The following is a 21,367-nucleotide window of genomic DNA, read 5'->3' as shown; positions in this document are numbered from 1 at the left end:
CAGGCAACTAAGGCATCACCTCACCAGACGTGAGACGTCCCACATAGAAATAAGCATAAGGTTAGGTGTTAGGGTACCCCAACTTTCATCAGCTGTCACAGTTTCCCTTAGGGATATTGAATTTCAATCTTTCTGAGATGTGTTTGTTACTAGACACCTTTACATACACATTGATTGAAGAAATGTCTTGGTAAAGGAATTATTCCCAGAATGTTTTCTGATATTCACTGACTACATTTATTTGTATGTTGGGGTCCCGGGGTGACTCTAAAATGAACATTTTGGGTCTCGGCTTAAAAGGTTCAGGAACCAATTATGCAACATTGGTCAGACAGTTCTTTAAAGCCTGTTGTACAACTATTAGAAGCCCACCATATTTATGAATATGAAAACTAAAAAGGACAAGGAAAGAAACGCCACACTGCAATGTTCAAAAAACTGTAATGTTTTTAATCTTTCTGAATGAAAGATTTTCACAGTATCAAAAGTGAATAATAAAAAAAAACAAAAACAAGAAATAGCCAACATACACTTGGCTATTAATGGTATAGTATAAATCTACATTCCAAACATTTAAGATAATGTTCTCTAGTTGAATATAACCTGGAAAGTATCAGATGTTATATGAAAACAAAAAAGCTAAGCAGATTGTTGTTTTTTAGGAAAGAAATAACCCATCTTACTGAAAAGCCTTCTAATAAAGCCTGTTGACATTTAAACCCCAGGACCCCAATTCCCCAACAGTATCAACATCAGTGGTCTTTTTTTCCTGTCCAATGAAGGATAATCAAGACTCAAGTCTTCAGACACGCTGTGAAATCAAGAGGGTGCAACCAATGTCCACAGCACTGTGAAAATAATAGCAATGGATTAAAATACCATAAACACACAACCTCCCATAAAACTCATGACAAAGGCAGACGAGGCCTCTAAAAAACTCACAGAGTATGTACAAACATTGAAATAATTAGGTGAAAACATTATGTGATAGGTCCCAACATTAAATTAAATGTTGTGCACTGGACTGGTGTACCTTAGAGCTGTGTGTGTGTGTGTGTGTGTGTGTGTGTGTGTGTGGCATTTTTAAGTCACAATAACAGTTTAGGGTTGGGGGGGGGGGAGGTGCGATACAGTAGTCATGTAATGCAAAAATGGCCTTCTGCTGGACAGCAAAGAGCATAGAAGCGCATTTGAGAACATCGATGAGATTATAGAGAGAAGTTCAAGCTTGAATAGCAAGGGAAGACAGACTCTGAAGCTACAGATGCAGAGAGAGACTTTTGTCAAAACAGGATTGGAAGGGTAGTGTCAATTTCCAAAAAAGGTACGCATCACTTTACATAACATGCACTGGGAAATTTGAAAAAACTCATCACATCTTTATGCTGGAAGCAGTGCTGAGCACAGCAGATTTAGTTTGGTCTCCCCCATCTCATTAATATTATGCGTTGGTGTATTGAGAACATTCATGTTTTAAAAGATGACATGTCGTACAAAAATAATAGTGTTGTAGCAGATTGTGCATTAAGCACAATTGTCATTCGTTTGTTTTTCTTACACGATTAATTGATTACCGATTTAAAAACAAATATCATCGCAAGCTACTCCGATTAAATCTATGTTGATCAGCCACCAAACGGGAGTTAAGAGGACGACAAGAATGGCGCAATTAACATCAATCCACTCCGTCAACTTCATGAGAGCGGAGCAGAATGACATAGTCCAACAAGTGGAATATGCAGATGTGTTTTTTCGTAAGTCAAGCTCGCAAACCGTTTTGAGCACCTCCTTCACAGGACAACCTTCAAACTGTTAAATATTCTAAACTGGATCATCATCTATATTGTCTAAATATACTGGTGTCAGGGGAAGAACGTTAGAAAACTACAATGCACAATGGAATGGGTGAACAATAACATCAGAGCATTTTTAGAGCACCAAATTGAACCGACAGGAATTCAGAGGTTTAACAACGTTAAAATGTCTCAGATTTGTGATAAAAACATATTTATTTAATGTAAGGTAACTGTTTACATACTACATAATGAAGTACACATGGATGCAGTGGATCTAACAGAATTTTTTCTTCTCCATTTTGCACCTGTCATTTAGTGAACATTGCAACGATATCAGAGGGAGAGTTGGCCTTGTTGTGAATGATCCCTGGCTCCGTTGGCCTCAAGTCTTTCTGCATGGAAATAGGGTTGTGCACCAGGGTCCCTTGGCTTAGTGGGGAACAGAAGAACATAGGGAATGAGAGAAGGCCCCTCTATGGAGTCAGTTCATGGTGGGACGTTGTGAACTTGTAATCCGACACTCATCCAAGTTATTGAGCTGAATTTGATGGAACTTTTTTCAGGCTGAAGTTGGACCAGTTTACTGCAACCTTCTCGCGGGTTTGTTTTGCTGAGTCCAGGCAAAACCTACAGAGAAGAGAGATACGGAGACAGAAGGAAAGAAAATGGATTAGTGGTTTAAGTGAGAAAGAAGTATCAATATACTACTACTGCTAATAATAATTCATATTATAATAATTATCAGCCATAGTAGGATTAAGTTTGGATCAACATTCCTCTATAATAAAAACTATGTAAACAATAGCGAAACAATAATTGATAAGTAAGAGCAGTTGCTGAGTTGATGAAACAGATGCAGGCTCTCAGGGACTACGACACTTCCCTTTGGAATCCATGTTAATTACTTTCAATTTAGCATCCCTATGTTGGGCATATATGACAATATGAAAATGAGCTTGTAAGCGTGTAGATCTAGCTGTTTTCACCACATGACACTGTCACACAACAAACTACTCATTGCTGCCTGATGAAGAGTTCTTGTACTCCAAACGTGTTGCTGAGTAGATCTTAAGCCAATCGATTTAAAGCCATGCATCACTTCTTGCCGCCTATGTGCTGACGGCATTCTGTAACTTTAGTTACCTTTTAAAGTAAGTAAGTAATTCATAGGGATGGGCATTTGGACCTTTTTTGGTAAAGGTTTAACCTTTTGACTGTGGGCGGTATACGAAAATAAAGTTGCAGTCCTATTGTGTGGGCAGTTCAAATAGGGCCTAAATATGTATTGTAACATTGGGTCTAGATCTCATTAGGTATGGGAAAATAGTGTATGGGAAACAATAGAGGGCATGCACATGCATAACGTGCGTGGCAAAGTGAGTTTAACGTCGTTTAATGTAAGCAGATCAGACTTTCCTGTTTGGATGTAAAGTCAAAGTCGTACGATTTGTCACACACGTTACCGCAGTGAAATTTGTTCTCCGCATTTGACCCATCTCTTGGAGCGGTGAGCTGCAGCCGTGCCACGCTCGGGAATCATTTTATTAGTTAATCTGACCCCCCAATCCAACCCTTTGATGCCGAGTGCCAAGCAGGGAGGCATTGGGTCCCATTTTTACAGTCTTTGGTATGACCCAGCCGGTGATCGAACCCTGACCTCCCAGTTTCAGGGCGGACACTCCAACCACAAGGCCACTCACTGTCTGGTCGTATGGGTTGTCAAGGCCAGAAAGTATTTTTTTGCCACTCAGTAGGCGGTCACACGCATACCCTCTATTCTAGATTATATTTAAGTCATTTAATTTATTACCTTTTAAAGTATTCCACCTCACGATCAATCTCGTCCATTTCTGTTGGGTCCCCGTCTTTAGGGAGAAATACATCATCTAGGAAATAATGTTAATGAGACAATGTGAATATACATACTACAGTATAGGTATATGATATAAATAGAACAAGCATAGTGCGGCGCAAATAAACAGAATGAGTCTCACTTACCAATAGCAGTCTTTTTCTCTCCCTTATTCTTGTTCTTCTTGTTCTTTCCCTTGGATTGCTGTTGGATGTTGGCTGAAGCGTTGGGGTTGGCCTTGCCATCTGAATCCGGCTCAGATCGACCCCCCCGTGTCTCTGTGTCGCCCTTCCCCCTTTGTGCGTTGGAGAGCCCGCTGTTGGTCCCGTTGGGCGCCTGTTTGGATGACCTGCCCTCGTCCGATTTCTTGGGACCGGTTCTCTGGATGTCCGTGGAGTGTTGTTGAGCTGCTTGCTTGTGTCCAGTCTTTGAACCGTTCGAGGCCGTTTCAGTTACCCGAGACTCGTGCGTCTTCTGAGCGTCGCTCCCCGGGGCTGCTTTGGCGGGTTTGGTGGGATTCTGCACAGACGGCGGCGGCTGCTGCTCCTGTCTTTGTTGCTGTTTTTTACTCTTCTTTGACTTAGCAGCATTGGCAGGAGCAGGGGAGTTTTTGGGGTCAGGGGGGGTGTCCTCCTTCGGTCTCGCCGGTGCTTGGGCCGGGCCTGGCGGCGGGATACCTTCAGGTCCAGTTGAAGTGCATCTTTCTGGGGAACGAACCCGGATGAGCTTGGAGAGGCTGGGGGTGGTATGCAGCCTCTGGACCTCCTTAGAGCCTGCAGTGACGCCCCCTACTGTGGTGGTGGTGGTGGTGGTGGCCGTGGTGGTAGTGCTGGAAGAGGAGATAAGAGGTGCAGGGTTCATTTAGTCTTCTAAAATTAACCAAATAATGAAAACTAGAACTGGAAAGGCATTTTATCGAACTGAGGCTTTACCCCCCAAAATTAAGAAAAAATAAATAACTGAAACTGTATTATAAAGCTAACAAAAATAAGGAAAAAAGTCTGTCAACATTTCATAAATAAGCTAATTCTTTTGGGAAGATATGAAATCTTATATAATTTTTTTCTGAGCAGTTTAGCCCATATTATTACAATATAGAACTGAACTAAAACAAAGCTCACGGAAATTAAAAAAATAAACTAGCAAAAACGTGTTTGAACAATTAAACAATAAAAAAAAGAAGAAACAAAAGAAAACATTAAGGAAACTACAACAACCTTGAGGGGGAGATCGTCGAGTGGGCACTCTCCCATCCATTAACCAGGTCCAGGTGGCTCTTGAAGGTGGAGAGCGGGGCCAGGTCGAGGTCTATCTGCTGCAGGTCGGAAGAACCGTTGAGGTGGGACAGAAGGTGGTTGCCCTCCAAGGTGGCCGCCTTCTTGGGGAAGTCGTTGACGTCCAGGTTGAGGTCGTACATGCTGAAGGAGGCCCGAATGGAGTCTTTGATGGTGTTCTTAATCTCTTCCAGCCGACTGGTGAGGAAGCTGTTGACCCGCTCCAGCTCCAGCTGAGGCCAGTCCAGCAGCCGGCTGGCTTCGGAGCCGTCCGGGATGGTCTCGTCGTCGACCGGCTCGGGTGGGGTGGAGTGAGGGTCGCTGCCTGTAGCCTCTGGACATTGCTGGGCCTTTTCCTGGAAAGAACACCACGCAAATAATGACTATTAAATCATTGCTGTTGGGTGGAAACCTTGTCATGTCCAAAAGCTGTATTGTTGAAAAAACAACCTGTGTTCTAATGGAGTCTCAAGCTGTTTTTGGTTAATATTTGGTTGAATATTTATAAAACCCACAAAACAATTAACCACTTTCACTTAATTATATATTTCTTTCAAAAATATCACAAATAGCACACATTGTTTTGCATCACAAGCTCATAGTTTGGCCATTTGATACTTTCTGGTGACTGTAATGACGTAGTTGGTTAGGGCATTCATTTACGATAAAACAAAAAGGTTATGTGTATGGCGATAAGGATTCTGCCAGATACCAACAAAAATCATATTATATCAGACGATCCAGAAAGACAAATCAAATTTGAGTGGAAAAATCGTACACATACCTTCTTTTTCTGTTTATGTCGGGCCCTTTTGGCGGCCTTGGCGCTGTTGACAGGTTTGGGTTCGGAGCTGTTGATGAAGTCCAGCAACTCGTCCACGTCACGGTTGTCGATGGCGCTGCTGCTGGCCACCGCCATGAGGTCGGGGTCTTGCCGCTGCGGCAGCTCCTCTTTACGTCGGGTCAGACGGGTGCGCAGCTTCTCTCGGATCTCTGCGTAGTTGCGGCTCGTCGGCGCCGCCGGGGGCTGAGGGGAAAAGAAGAGAAGCACCTCATCCATTAGTAGGGTTGTCACGGTTAGACATTGAGGTTGACGATTAGTTGTCGTGATTAGTTAAACCTATGAATAAAGAATACATTTCCTGGTAATCAAAAAATGCACAGGGGAGATATGACAAACAAATTAAATATACAAAGAAATAAGTAGCAAAGTGCCTCTTCCACCCCCTCTGCTGGCTGTGGTGTAGTATTACTCTGCTCTTGTGCCAAACATGGCCCTTTCTCAAAGGGCTGCTTTCATTTGGGTGGCTGGCTGTTTTCAGCAGCAGGATCATCACCTTTTTTTTCTTTGCCTTCTCTTTATCACAAGTGCTGGAGCTGGAGGTCCTTCAACATTTAAATGGCCCTCCTGGCGTACTCTCCATAAGACCTTTGTTTGTTCTGTTCTTTGCTTTCGTCTTGCTTGCGTTTGGTTTAGTGTTAAGGATAGGAGACCACCAGGGTGGGTTATCTTCCTCTATTCACGCTGGTATTGTCCTTGGCTACTACCAAAGGGATTTGTGTCAATATTTGGATGCGAGCCCAATGGTGGTTTAATTTCATTTGTTTCTTCGACTCAGTAGCTAGAGTGGCACGTTGGAGTTAATCCCCAGCTCGTCCAGGCTTCATGTTTAAAAGTCCCTGTGCAAAACACTTTTAATCATCCAACAGCTCCCCTGTGGGTTCACCCAGCAGCACACGTCACATGCAGGAAACATTATTTCCCCTTGGGGATCAGTAAATATATATATATTTTCTTCCCTTAATCTTGTGGGGTATATGGCGCATCAGAGTGGAAGCCCATCTTTCCAAAAAGAGAGCTAACAGTTAGCATTTTGTACTAAGATATAGTACAGATATGTGAAAAGAATTAGAAGGATCATAAAGAGCAAATGGCCCATCATCCACAAGCTAATCCAGTTATCTCTTTGCCAAGACTAGATGGGCAGAGCTAAGGGTATAGATACTATATATTTTCTTACTATAGAGCGAGTCCTTGGATTTGACTCCTTTTCTGTAATTCTATATGATTCAATCATATTTTGTTTGTGTGGCACAAGTTTCAAGAGACCTAGAACAATATTCCCCTCTGTCCTTTAAAGATGATGATGTATTGTATCCCATTCAATCTGGCATCACTACTTTGGTCATGCCACTATAGGCAAAATCGTTCTACTGTGAATTACCGCGTTGTGTCCAAAGAACTCGCAGTAGCAGCAGTCGCAGTATTTCCCGTCCTTCTGGTTGGTGGACGACGAGGCGCACGAGCTCCTCTCCGAACTGCTGTCCTCGTCCTCGCCCTCCTCCAGCTCCGACGGGGCGTGGCACAACGTCCCGTTTGACGGTTTGTGGCCCTTACATGCCTGGTCCCTGCAAATACCACACATTCACATTAAAAGGAGGTGTGTGTGTGTGTGTGTGTGTGTGTGTGTGTGTGTATATGTATGTATTTGGTTAAATTGGGTAGGGTTTAAAAAAAGGCAAGAGTACCTAAAAGTGAGTCCTTAAAAACTGCTTCAACTTCTGAGATGTATGTATGTATGTATGTATTTAAAAGGGGGGCTTTTTTTGTAAAATCCCAGCCCACAATACCTTCATATATTAAAAATAATGTATGTATGTATATATGTATACACACACACACATCAGATTTGAACGCGGGTCACCCACGCACTACGCAGGTGTTCTTAAATTATGTTTTACCACTGAGCCAGCTTGCAAGTCAAAATTCATGTCAAAACAAAAACAGAATCGTGTCAAAGGTCGTGTCAGGAAATACCTCAGATTTGAATCCGGGTCACCCACGCAGGTGTTTTTATATTATGTCTCAGCCTGTGGCACTGTTGGTGTTGTGGAAGCCCAGGTTTACTTTGATAGCAGCTTTAAGCTCATTTGTATTGTTGAGTCTTTTGTCTCACACCTTCCTCTTGACAATACAACCTAGATTCTCTGTGGGGTTCAGGTCAGGACTGTTGGCTGGTCAGTTAAGCAGTAAGCACAGTAATACAATGGTCAGTACACCAATTACTAGTAGTTTCGGCACTGTGGGCAGGTGCCAAGTCAAAAAGCTCTAGTTGAACAAAAAGAAAATCAGCATCTCAAATTCTCAATAAAGCCTGTCAACATACGGAAGCACAAAGTGCTCTAAAATATCCTGATAGATGGCTGTGTTGACTCTGAACCTGATACAACACAGAGGACCAACACCAGCAGATGACATGGCAGCCCATATTATCGCAGACAGCCATCTATTAGGATATTTTAGAGCACTTTGTGCTTCCGTATGTTAACAGGCCTTTTTTCCAGTCAGGACAATGCCGACACTACTAGTAATTGGTGTACCGACCATGGTAGTACTGTGCTTAACTGACCGGCCAACTGGCCTGACCTGAATCCCAAAGATAATCTAGGTTGTATTGTCAAGAGGAAGGTGTGAGACATAAGACTCAACAATACAAATGAGGCCGCTATCAAATCAAACCTGGGCTTCCATAACACCTCAACAGTGCCACAGGCTGATCACCTCCATACCACCCCCAGACCAAGTATTGACTGCATACATTAACATTATGATATTCAAACTTTTTTGAGAAGGATCTGTATTCTGTACATACATCATTGCTGACAATAAAATGCTTGCACTTTTGAACGTTGTAATGTATTCAACAACAATGTAAAATTAAAAGCCAAAGTCAATGAAGAATTACGTCAGGAGAATTAAGACAAAGATCTAATAAATCTAATGTAAGAGTCTCTTCACAGTTCATTTTGCAGTTTCACATTCAAAACAAAACATTCAATTTGCACCACAAACGTCTTACCTGCAGGCTCCAGCTGGTAGATGGCCTACATTGGAAGAAGCTACCGTCCCCCCATTGTGTCCATTACAGGGGTGATTACAGCCCATGAGAGAGGCGCCTAGTTTGCTGTGCTGTGTGTTGACAGCCGGAATGTGGGAGTTCTTGCACGGGCTGGGCTTGTGGAGCGACGTGGGGCTGTCCGGACCAGAGGATGACGATGAAGCCAGTTTGGTTGCGGGGCCGTGGAGGTTTGGTGCCAGCGGGGGGAAAGGAGCGTGGGTCGCCACCACGCCAGGGCTTGTGGGCGAGGGAACGTGGCCATGCTGCTGCCCCCCCAAGCTCTGCTTGGGGGGTAAGAGCGAGGAGGAATGCTGGGACGACAGACCGGTGGGACTGTTGGGGGGTACGGATAGGTCCGAGTGTTGGTGATGGTCACTGGGGTGGAAGGCTTCACCTGGGGAAAAAGGGAGAGAACAGCGTGAATTAGGGCTGACCGATATGACTTCAAAGCACAAATCAATCTATCTATTGTGAAGAACAGGGATGGTGGGGGGGTTCTACGTATGTTTTACATTTGTTATATAATGTCACAGGTGACAGTGAGTCCATAATAAATGATGGCTCAATTATTGAGCTATTTAACAGTCGAAACCAATCATGCTGCAACATGTTTCATCTTAATAAAGCACTAGTGCAGTTATTGCAGGCTGTCAAGCTGCAACGGATAGTCAAACTAATCAATTTAATTGATTATTTAAAGTCAATCTAATCAATTTAATCCATTATTAAAAAAAATGATTTGGGGGGACTGATTTCTTTCAATTTCTTTGAAAAATAGCAGATAACGTTCACTATTTTCACGCAATTGCATCGATTTCTTGATTATATAAAATAAAATAAATTATCAATTATTTGATTAATTGAAAAGGCAATCGACAGAATAATCTTTAAGAAGCTAATCGATGGTCCGGCCGGCTAGCGTAGCAGTCTAGGCACCTAGGCTGCTAATGTCGCAGGTTCGACTCCCGATCCCAACGACCTTTTGCTGCGTGTCACCCCCCCCCCTCTCTGTCTCCTCATTTCATGTCAGACTACTGTATCTATCAATAACGCCAGAAAGATCCCCCCAAAAATTATAATTATAATTAAGAAGAAGCAGCTCTGCTCCCCTCCTCACCTGGTGGGGTGGGTCGACGGCACATGGTCTTGAAGTGCTTGGGGGTGGTCTTACAAAGGTCCGCTGAGGTAGACAGGGGGTTCCCAGCGGACGAGGAGCCACTGGTAGTGTTCTGGGACGAGGGGTGACTGTAGGGACACACTTTAGTCCCAGAAGTCTTAGCAGATTTCCCAGGCGCCTCATGGGAGCCTCTTTTTTCGTGACAGGCCGATGATCCCCCCATTAGACCTAGAGAATAATAAAAACAGTTAGGCATGTCACAGTTTTAACATGATCGTCTAATCACAATAACTTGAGATCATCGCAATTATTTCGTCATAATCGTTTCCATGTGGAAAAAAGTTCATACATGAAATAGATGATCTACCATGCTCAGTCACGCATTGTATGCTTGTAGATCAGCTATTTCCGAAAGTATAAAATTATAATGAATGTCAGTCATTTTTGTATATGTGCCCTGTGCATTTTTGATTACCAGGTAAACACAAATGTATTCTTTATTTATTTATGTTACAATGTTCAATGCTACAAACAAAATTAAATCATTAATCACAATTCATTTTGTGAATGAACTCAAATTTGAAATAGTTTAATAAATCAATGTTTTAAGTGGTTCTCAACCTTTTCAGGCCCCACCGTAACAAGCACTTGGAATTGTAGGACTTGCATTACATTTAGGCCTGGGCTATACCTATACGGATCGATTCTTATGCAAAGCGGATATTTCCGTCCTACGTTTAAAAAATAATCCCTGCTCATACGACAGAGATATCTGTGTCCGTCCTCACACACAAACACAGAAATGCATTTAACACAGGAGAAAATCACTGCAGTAGCAGCAGGTTTCAATTGTACACATACGTACATCACGCCTATCATATTTCTTAATGAAGGAATAAGTACCACGTTTTAAAAGCCTAAATTGTGAGTGGAAGTGGAACATGTGCGTACATCTCCGAATCTTTTCTCTCCATATAATTTAAAATCACACCCGTGTGAAGTGAGTGTTGCAACTCCGTGTGGGGGTCCCGGGAAGTTCCAGACCCACAGGACCACGGCCAGGGTGCCGGCCCGGTTCTGGCGAGCCGCCCCATGTCCGAAACGGTTCAGAAATGACAGAGTTACCGTGTGGGGGTCCCTCTACTGTACTGTACTCTCACTGTACTGTAGTGGCACAGTCCATAAATCATCATATTTACAGTTAATATGTGTGTGTGTGTGTGTGTGTGTGTGTGTGAGGTTGCGCACAGGTGGTGAAAAACAACCATGCTATTTTCATGCTCAGACCCAAGGTACCCACCCACCCAGCCACACACATGGCTGTAGCTCTGTAAGGGACCACTCAAAAATGATAGACACTTTACCATTGCTCTGGCAAGTCCTGCACAGAAAATAGCAGAGTCAGACCTATAGAAGTGTCGCGTCCGCAACCAGTTGTGAGCTCGTAGAGTGGCTATTTTCGAGTTGTATAATAAATGTCACGTTATAATGTAGGCTAATAAAGGTTCACGTGCGCACATGGTCGGCATGTATAGGCACAGTGAATGCAGTCAAGGGTGCGCCCTTTATTACCTAAACAGGAGAGAGATGTGCCATATATTATGCTCACGGCGCTCTTTGCGACTGGACATGACCCACTGTATACTTTCTTCTCACCAACCACGCTATTTGATGCGATTGCAGTCACACCCCTCTCTCTCTCCCTCCATGACCATGTAACGGAGAGCAAAATACGGATCGAGAATAGTTTCACATGGCCATGCACACACTACGCATAGACTTGATGTTGGTGTACAATGGCATTTGGCCTGGGTCCTTATGGGTAGGTTAATATCAGAGAAAAAAGTTTCTCTGTAGCGGTCCGCAATTAACCTATTTTTCAAGCTTCGCACCAATACAAATGAAATCACCACCAGTCCGCACTGGACTAGTAGGCTCATATATTATTTATTATTGGATGCAGCAGAGCAGAGCCTTTGCTCGCTGGTGATGTGGTGCAGTTGATGCAACATATGATACGTTTTAAAGTTGTTAACAATGATATAAAAACATGTATAGTCTGAAATGTTTCCTGAAACGAAACTGTAATGTAAGTGAAAAACAGAGCACATAAAAGGTTTTTGGCCTCGACGTTTGTTCAACTAGGGCTGCATGATTATGATTATGAATTTTGTTCCTCTTTGTTCTTCATATTTCATTTGTTCTATCATAATTACATAATTGTGAAATATAAAATCATTATTATAATTGTACCACCTATTGTGTGTTATGATAATAACAACTAAACACTGCCTCACCATGTTTGTTTTTTTTCCTCCCCCATTCTATTCTGGGAACAATTAATAGTTTTATTGTCAAGGGTTCATAATGTAAAGTCAGAGACTTAACCTTTGAGCGATTTAAAGGCAATATTTCAAAATAAATTCTATGACTCACACTGTGAATGAGAGAATTAGTGCTACATTCTGAATGAGCTGCTTCTGTATATCGTCGCTATCGGACCTCACATCTACAAGCCTATCTAGCCAGAACTCTAAAGACCACTTTCAAAGTGGTCTGTGAAAGACTGTGGGCTTTTAAATATTTTACCAGTGAAAAGTATCATCAAGAGCTTGTAACTAAAAAATAAACGACATAGTTTCTAATTTCCTTTTTGCATTTCCTGAAAAGCAACAGTCTTGGACATACAAGGTTTCCACCTGGACAGTGACGATATTACATTACAGTAGTCTAACCTGCTGACGATCAAGGCGTGGAAATGTTTTTCCAAGTCTTGTTTGGACATGAATCCTCCAATTCATGCTATATTTGACGAGGATAACAGGCTGACTTTGTTGTTGACTATGTGGCCATTACAATTTAGATCTGTATCTGTAACAGCATAACAAGATTTCAGGCTTTGATTAGGCAGTCAAAGTGAGCACTAACTTTCATTCTGTCCATCTTTCTTCCTTTCTTGGCATTTATCCTAGTTACAATTCCAATGGCACACTTTGCAAGCACCAATATTTCAGTCTAGTCACAACCTTACACACAGTAATGAAAGACACCACCAATAAGATATTGTGACAATATATAATAATAGGCATCTTCTAAGTTCATGATCACACATACTACTTGGCCTCACTCCCTGAACCCACCTCACCCCTGCCCACTTTGACAGGCTGGAATGGCTTAGGGGTGAAGAGTACAGCATCTTGCAATGGGTCTGGTCCACAAGATTCGATACACCACCAAGATACCCAATGAACCTGTCTAACGAGGTCCACACCAGAGGGAGTTCAACAAACCATGTGCAACCCAGATTTGGCACAAACAAGGGACTAAATTAATTTAGCTCTTTTTTCAGAGTAAAAGCTGACATATCTGCCCGGCACCCCGAGCTCCTATTTTGAAAGAAATCCTGGCGCTCATTGTGTTAATAAATACTAACGTCAATCAATCAATATATGTTGGACACATGCTGGTGTGCCAATATAAAACACAAAATAAAATATTAAGGAAACCATGCAAGGGCAAGGCACCAACCTGCTCATCGGTAGCAGTTAGGGTACAGCGTCTGGCTAAACGGCACGACACAACAGGAGGAGCCCGGGATTAAACCGGGAACCTTCCGATTACAAGACGAGAGACGACAACTCTACCCCCCAGACCAGTGCCGCTATTACTTGCCATCAAGGAATTATAGGAATATCTGAGTTAATTCGTTTTTGTTTTGGGAAGCCAACTTTTCAATCTGGGTGAAGTGAAATGAAATGAAATAAAGTGTGTGCGCGCATCTTTCCCTGTCATGCCGACACAGGCACTTATTCTGCTTACAATCTTCAGTTGTTTTTTCTAGGTGGGTCAAGCGACAAACGAAAGCAATTAACCTGGAACACTCACTAAGATCCGCAAAAGATAAATTGCAACTGGTGTAAATTGCAACATATTCAAAACAAGCTTCATATTTCAATGAAAATTGCGCTCATTGTGCTTTGCCAGGAAACCCATTGGAAACAGCGCTCCCATCTACGTACGGTAATTATAAAACATCCTCCAGCCAACTCTAGGCTGCCAAGCTAAAATGTTAGCTAATTAGCGCCAGTTGTCTCTCCTTTGCCAATACAATCTCTGTCATGACTCAAGCTCTCACACTGACAGGCTTTCCTAAATCAAATAGATGTAAATGTATGTTGTTGTTTGTTTCTCCTGACATCACAATATGTGTAAAGTAAAGTTCAAGGTACTTGTTCTTGGACAACTGATTTGAAGGACCTTTTCTTAATTAAGTCTTGTGAAAGGGTTTCAACTGCCTTGCTGTTCCTAAGCACTCATCCCTCAGACAATATCAATATCTTTGGCAATGTTACTTACCAGCTTCTCTAGCAAGCCAAAGAAATGCCAGACTTACAACCAGTCAAATATATGATATTGTCCTTACACAATTAGTACTTTTTCTCAAAAATAGCCAATCTACAGGCCCACAGCGTGTCACATTGAGTGGCTATTTTATTTCAAAAGAAGTTTAGAAATTTCCAGCCATAAGGGCAGGCCCGAAATGGGGATACCAGGGTGGTTCAAAGCAATTAAATGGCAATAATAATTCTGAGATGCATAAGAAAATATTATAAATTAAGTAGATGGACTAATTTCTAAAGAAAGTTCAGTGGGTAATCAAGATCAAAATCTATTAAGTTTTATGCAAAGGTGAGGAAGTAAGTTATATTTAAATTAGATCACAGGCTATATGTAGCCTATATAATGAATATCGCTTAAAAATGCCACTGATAAATAATGTAATTTAATTTAATGAAGATTCCTTATTTTACCAAGAGGTGAGGCATACGATTTTCTACTCAGTATGTGGACCAAAAACGATGTGTGTGGCCAACTGTGTGCCTTCCAGTAACAACTTTTAATTTAAATAAAAACGGAAGTATCCATTTATGAATTGCAAACTTTGGCTGGCTGTTCTGCAGGTTTGAGCCCCATTTAAGATATCAATGTTGGCAGACAGGTTTCAGCAAAGCAGGATATTGGGTATTAGACCATGTGCTTTCATTTTTAACACCCAGAATGACTGCCTGCAGGCAAACCGAGTCTCTACAAGCCAGGCATTATAAGAGAGCGCAAAACCAGATATATGCAACATTATACAATAAATAACTTGCCACTTTCAACCAGTGTATCCCTATTTTGGGCATGTCATTGTAGATGAACATTTCCGAATGTTCAAAATAGCAGATATACACACTCGCATTGCCACACAACACGTTGTGAGCTTATGGATAGTCTATCTTCGCTGTGTGACACCGTCGCACAATGAAGTAAAAGTAAAAAGGGGCTTAAGTAGTTGATACTGCTGTTTGTGACTAGATTATAATGTTTACCAGAACATAAATAAGGTCTCAAGTGTCTCTATTCATTTTAGGCACATATGTACCCAGGAATCTGTCAGGTGCAACTGAAATGTTTAATTGGATGCAACGGTACAACTGTTATAGACCTAAATTAAATGATATGTCCAAAACTGTTACTTTTCAGGATTCACAATTTAAAAAGCTTGTAGGTCTGCTACTTGTAATTTTAAGTGATGCTGTGTAGTATGATCAAGTAGGGCATTCATTTATAGGAAAAAACACAAAACATTACATTATGGAGATAAGACGTTTCTGCCCGACAGCAACGATATGCTGTTGCATATGAAAGGTAACCAATTAAAAAGTTAAGGCCGGGCCATTCACACCAGGCACAATAACGATCCCTATAGATATTTCATTTTAACCGATTAAAACCAGGTGTGTGTCATTTTAAATGTAATACGTTGGCTATCGATTTTATGAACGATAGAAATGTTGAGAGCAATTAAAAATATATTAGAAGGACATCCAACCATTGGAAACCGAGACAAGGACACAATTATGATTCTTATGTTATGGAAGTACTTTTGGAAAATGTTGGAATTGTTTTTAATTGAAGTTGTGACCTTTCTTGTATAAACTTTTTTTTTTAAATAGTAGGAAACAAAACAAAAGGGTGATATTTGCTCCATAAAACGTGTCTGCTAATAGTGGTCTGGAGCCCTGGAAATCAAGAAATAAACAAGGCAAACATATGAGCAAACAGTGGTGCCACTGCCATGGAACAGCGTGGCGAGTTGACGGACCTTGTTGCGAGTGTGTGGCAGCCGTGTGGTTACAGTGCACGCCTCCGTTGGTGTGGGCAGAGTTCCAGAGGCCTGACAGTTTGTGGGCTGACAGGAAGGAGCTGGGATCCCAGTCTACGGAGCTCTGCTCTGGGTAACCGTTCCCACAGCTCTGGGACTTGCAGGACGACGAGTGAGACAGCGGTACCTGAGGAAGGAAGGAACACAGAAGAAAACATTCGTTTAACTCAGTGGTTCTCAAAGTGGCGTCCAGGCCATGACCCTGGTTCCACACTTGTGAATGCAGTTGTGTTTTGCATTACATGGAAATGTCATCCCGATCAAAAAAGTCAAATTCATGTCTGTTAAGCATGCTATGTCAGAGACACTTAAAACAAAATAATACGTAGGATGTCATATTTTAAAGTAAATAATCTAACCTGAGAGAGAGAGAGAGAGAGAGAGAGAGAGAGAGAGAGTCAGTGAGGCGATTCAACAAAACAGCTCAGATCTATTTTCCTACAGTGGTTGTTCTTGACAAGAACAGGGCACCACCCTCAGCTGTGAATGATGATTACACTTCAGTCTATGAGATTTATTTATTTATTTACCACCAAATGACAACAGCAAGTTGCATGTTGTCTAGTTTACAAAGGAGAGCTTGTAATGCGTGGGGAAATTATTTTTTTCTTCTTTTTTGTTTGTATTTCATGTTTTGATCCATGTTTTGTTGCAGATCTTCTTCAGGTTTGTGTGTCGGTTTTTAATGAAGACGATCCGGAAAGGATTGAAATGATCCGACTTTTTTCCAAGATTCAAGATTTTAAAATAGTTTGTTTTTCATTCCTCAACATTGCTCCAGCAATAACAAAGAAATCATGATTTAAGAAGCAACAATAGTAGAAGTGAAAGAAAATCAGCCAAGTATTAGCATGGGTATTACTCCTAAACTTGTATGCGTCTATAACAGTCTATTTAAATGTGTATACCGTATGTACATTTATGAGTGCATATTATGTTTGTGTGTGCAGGCTTAATATGCAAAGTGTCATGTAACAGTGTGCATGCTGTGTTTTGCAATTTGGCTCAGGATGTGCGTAAAATGTATCACAAATGTATTTGTCTCTCAAAGCAGAAACAACTTTCAAACGTTTTCCCCTAAACAGTCAAAGTAATGGGCGATGTGTCAATCTTTTTTAAAGATAGGAGTGAATTGGATGCCCAGCCTCCCCACGCTAGCAGAAATGGAAATAAAAAACAATTATAGGCCTATTATAAGATAACGGAACTGACTAACACAACAGGTGACAGCTTCCGCTCTCTGCTTTCAGGATTAGACTATTTGTAGCCATCCAGCTTGAGAGACAACAAACGTATGAAAAGTCAAGCAATATGATCATCGGTCCCATCGTTGCATTTACCGCCGTGGGCTGCTCCTGCGTACTCCGTCTCTCCTCCTCCTCCACACTCTTACGACAGCTCTGACAGATCCACAACGGCACCTCTCCCAGCAGTGACTGGGACAGCGAGGGCACTGCGTCGGCCAGCTTGCGCCCCGGTACCTCCCGCAACAACGCCTGGGACAGTGCCGGCACGGCATCGGCTAGCTTAGTCCCGTGACCCGCGGGGAGGCCGTTCGGAGAGCCTTGGCCCCAGTCCTTGAACTCACGATGGCACAGGAGACAGCAGGTGTGCATAGGCTAAAAGAAGATGAAAGAGGTACAGAGATCAATCGATGCTCCTATGATCATCACTCTCGTGCCTCATTATCAAAGCCTGATTTATACTCAGTTGAGCGGCAGTGTCGCGCACCGGAAACAGCTGCGCCAGCATTATGAGCTTGTAGATCGACTATTTTTGTGGCACAACAGAGTGCACAAGAAAGGTATATCAAGCCCGTGAAAGAGAGATACGAAGTGAATCTGAGTTACAAGGAGGACTCAGGAGAGCAATGAACCCGGGCTGCACTTGCTACTTATTATGCTCCAAACAATTATGATAAATGTGTACTGTGAGTGTGACACTATAATTTATGACACATAATGTGGTATAAAATGTAATGTGGTAATGGGGCACCACTAACTTGCCAACAGTAAAGGTATCAATCACATAAAGCAGCATGTTAGCTAGCTACACAGTCTGCAAGCAATGAGCATGCCATTGCCAAGATCTTGCTTTTAGTGCTTGGTTTGCCTGAGCCAATCTAACATTTTTTTACACCACAGTGACCATTACATAAACAAGAAATAGAGCATGGTCAGTAAATAAAATGAAAAGTTTCAAGTTGAAAAGAACAAGCTGGTTAACATTAACTACTGTTGTGATAAGACAATGACATATCTTAGCTGGAGCTATAGTACAAGTGTAAAGCAATAAGTACAAGCGTAAGCAATGCCAATAACAACTTATAAGACTGGACATTTGCCAATGTTAGCCTAACAAGCTCAACAAGCTGAGATCATCATCTGGCTGAAGGACGCATTCGAAATGTTAGTAAAGAGAGACAACTTGTCCGAGACACACACGGGGACAATGTCACCTGGAGAATGCCTGCATTGATAACGACAGCCTGACTGCTGTGCTGTGGGTGGATGCTTTTAAAAATTAAAATACAAAATAAAGTAACAATAAAGGGGTTTTGTTGTTATCAGAATTATCATTTTGTAATTATTTCTAGGCTATTTTGTATCAGTTTACTGATCAAGTGTAGCAAATATGACGTGAACCATCTCCAGATAAATAATACATTATTAAATACACGGGGATGCAAAATAACTCGAGAGGTCAGCGAGAGTAATGAAAGTTAACAGTCCTTCGTTGCAGGATGAAGAACATAAATAAACACAAAGCTTTAATGGAGGATGCTGGGATTAGCAGAGGAGTGCTAGCTAGCATTGCTGGTGGGCTGCAAACAGCAGCAGCAATGCTAGCAGCTATTTTTTTGCAGCGATTTGCTGCTGCTGTCTGATGAAAGACGCAAAGGATGAGACGAGAGACATCACAGAAGTGTGCGGAAGTGCATGTACACAACCATTCGTATTATTTATGATGGACATCGCGCGACCCTTTCGACATGTGTCATTCTACCGAGGAGGATAAAAAAATACTTTCTTTTACAAGTTTAATTGAAAATGCGTATTTTTGTCCAACCTTAATTCGTACGAAGTGTCACGTGCCGAAAAATAGCCGATTTACAAGCTCACAGGACGCGAAGCGTAGTGGGCGTCGTGAGCTTGTGGGTCGGCTATTTTCGGGCGCGCGACCGGCAGAGCATAAATCAAGGACTGGCGCTACTTCCACTGAGTTCCTCCCGTTCCACTGTGTCGTGGTGACACCACGGACATATCCTTGGCGATTCCCATCCCAGCCAAGCTACTAGGCTAACATGCTAACGGTTGCTGCTAATGCTGCTAACCTGGTTGTTCGCCCGGGTGGCCGCTGTGATGGCCGGTCTCTCCAGCAGCCCCAGCGCCGCGTCCCCAGCCCCGCCGCCCGTGCCCGTCCCCGGGCCCGCCGCCGCATCGCCGCCGGGCCCGGGGGGAGACACGGGGTTGTTGTTCGGCTGCTGTCCGGCTGCCATCAGCTCCTTCTGGACCTGGAGCCCTCCCGATCCTCCTCCTGCTTGCTGCTTGCCTTTCTTCCTCGCCATTATTACACCACGCGCGCGTGTAGCGTCCTTGTCGCCCAGTTTGCACCAGTTTTTTTGGATGGTGGTTTGTACTGGGAGCACACAGTTTTGGTGGGGGTTTGTTTTCTGGGACAGTTAATGTTTTCTCCTCTGTCTGTCTTCTCTCTCTCTCCCCAGTCAAGACAACAGTCAATATGGCGGAGTACTGGCACACTCTGGAGTTCAAAGGTTAAAGATACTCTACTGCTGGCTGGCTGGCAGAGCCAGAAGAGACTTCCAATGGAGATCATACCAGATGTCTTTAATACTGAAACATAATACATCCATAATCAGATAATTAATAGATCCATTCTGAAACATGACATGAAGCCTATAATACTCAAACATAACTGAAGACATAGGCCTATACATTCATGACTGGTGTGTGTGTGTGTGTGTGTGTGTGTGTGTGTGACTGTACACCTGCCCCCCCCCCCCCCCACACACACACACACACACACAGAATATATAACGTGTGTGTGTGTGTGTGTGTGTGTGTGTGTGTGTGTGTGTCATTACAGTTACACACAAACATTTTCATGTCAAGGACCCACAAATCCATATGCATTTGGCCACGGACCCTCATTTGAAAATATTTTGTGTAGGGACCCCTATATAAGATTTGTGTTAAAATGTTTTTCAAAATTGTTAGTTTGTAGATAATCTATTTGTGGCGCTCGGGTGGCGCAGTGATAAAGTCCCTGCCCAGTGCCCACCACCCCGGAGGTTGCATGTTCGAATCCAACGTGGTGAATCTGGCTTTGTCGGTCATCTATGCTGGGCAGGGAGGTGATATTGGTCATTGCCCATAATCCTATGGGTAAATGGTGCATTTATATAGTGCCTTTATCCAAGCTTCAAGGTCATTCAGTGAGTAGGATACAGCACTGCAGCAGTGACAGGTGACAACACAGAAATGTGTGTGGGGAGAAATCAATTACCGGTAACTGAATTGGGGCGTACGGTACTCTTTAAAAAAATAAATCAAAACAGGGTTAATGTTGTTAATGCTACTGATTTTGATGCTATATTAAGAAATGTAACTGGGCAGGGCCCTACCCCCTGAACCCCCTCATGGACTGTTAGAGAGAGAGAGAGAGACAGACAGACAGTACAGATTAATACAAACATAGGCCTATAAACATATCATTTTGGTGGTGGGAGATATAAAAATTAAAATGTATGGGGAAAAAGCAGTTGGGGGGGGGGGGGGGGGGCATTTTAAGTCTTGGGCAGAAGTTTATAAAGTGTGTTTGTGTGTGATGCATGTGGTTGTGATTTGATATTTATTGTGTGATAATGTCTTGATTCTTGGAGGAGTTTAAAAACAAGTATGTAGAAAGTGGCGCGCTGATGGAGCCTTTGAAAAACAAAAAAACAAGTCGAGGGAGTGGCACGGCTTAATGATGACGTTTTAGACGTCATCACCCCAAGTTTATATCCCATAGATCAGAAGGACGGTCGATATGCCTCTCCTGCCGTGTGTGTGTGTGTGTGTGTGTGTGTGTGTGTGTGTGTGTGTGTGTGTGTGTGTGAGTGTGTGCGTGTGCGTGCGTGTGTGTGTTCTTTTTTTAATAATTTTGAGTATGCTATAGTTTATAGGTAGGCTATTACAAAGCTTACAGAGAAAAGGAC

General features: G+C 42.5%; 1 protein-coding gene across 1 annotated transcript; it reads right to left on the bottom strand.

Annotated features, from left to right (window-relative positions):
* Positions 1-422: 422 nt before the first annotated feature.
* fam193b (family with sequence similarity 193 member B) lies at positions 423-20,036 on the bottom strand. The gene is made up of 11 exons (XM_080774637.1): positions 19,481-20,036; positions 17,487-17,765; positions 16,087-16,273; positions 9,939-10,166; positions 8,783-9,215; positions 7,148-7,331; positions 5,707-5,949; positions 4,866-5,278; positions 3,795-4,477; positions 3,607-3,682; positions 423-2,423 (listed from the first exon to the last, which is right to left on the bottom strand). Exons 1-11 carry the CDS (start codon positions 19,712-19,714, stop codon positions 2,327-2,329), a joined length of 3,057 nt encoding a protein of 1,018 aa, XP_080630763.1. The 5' UTR covers positions 19,715-20,036; the 3' UTR covers positions 423-2,326.
* Between the last annotated feature and the right edge of the window lie 1,331 nt (positions 20,037-21,367).

This window comes from Protomyctophum bolini, assembly GCF_963924005.1.
Source record: "Protomyctophum bolini genome assembly, chromosome: 10".
NCBI classification, from domain to species: Eukaryota; Metazoa; Chordata; class Actinopteri; order Myctophiformes; family Myctophidae; genus Protomyctophum; species Protomyctophum bolini.
Note: the sequence above shows the minus strand (reverse complement) of the source record. Positions and strands in the feature narration are given on the sequence as shown.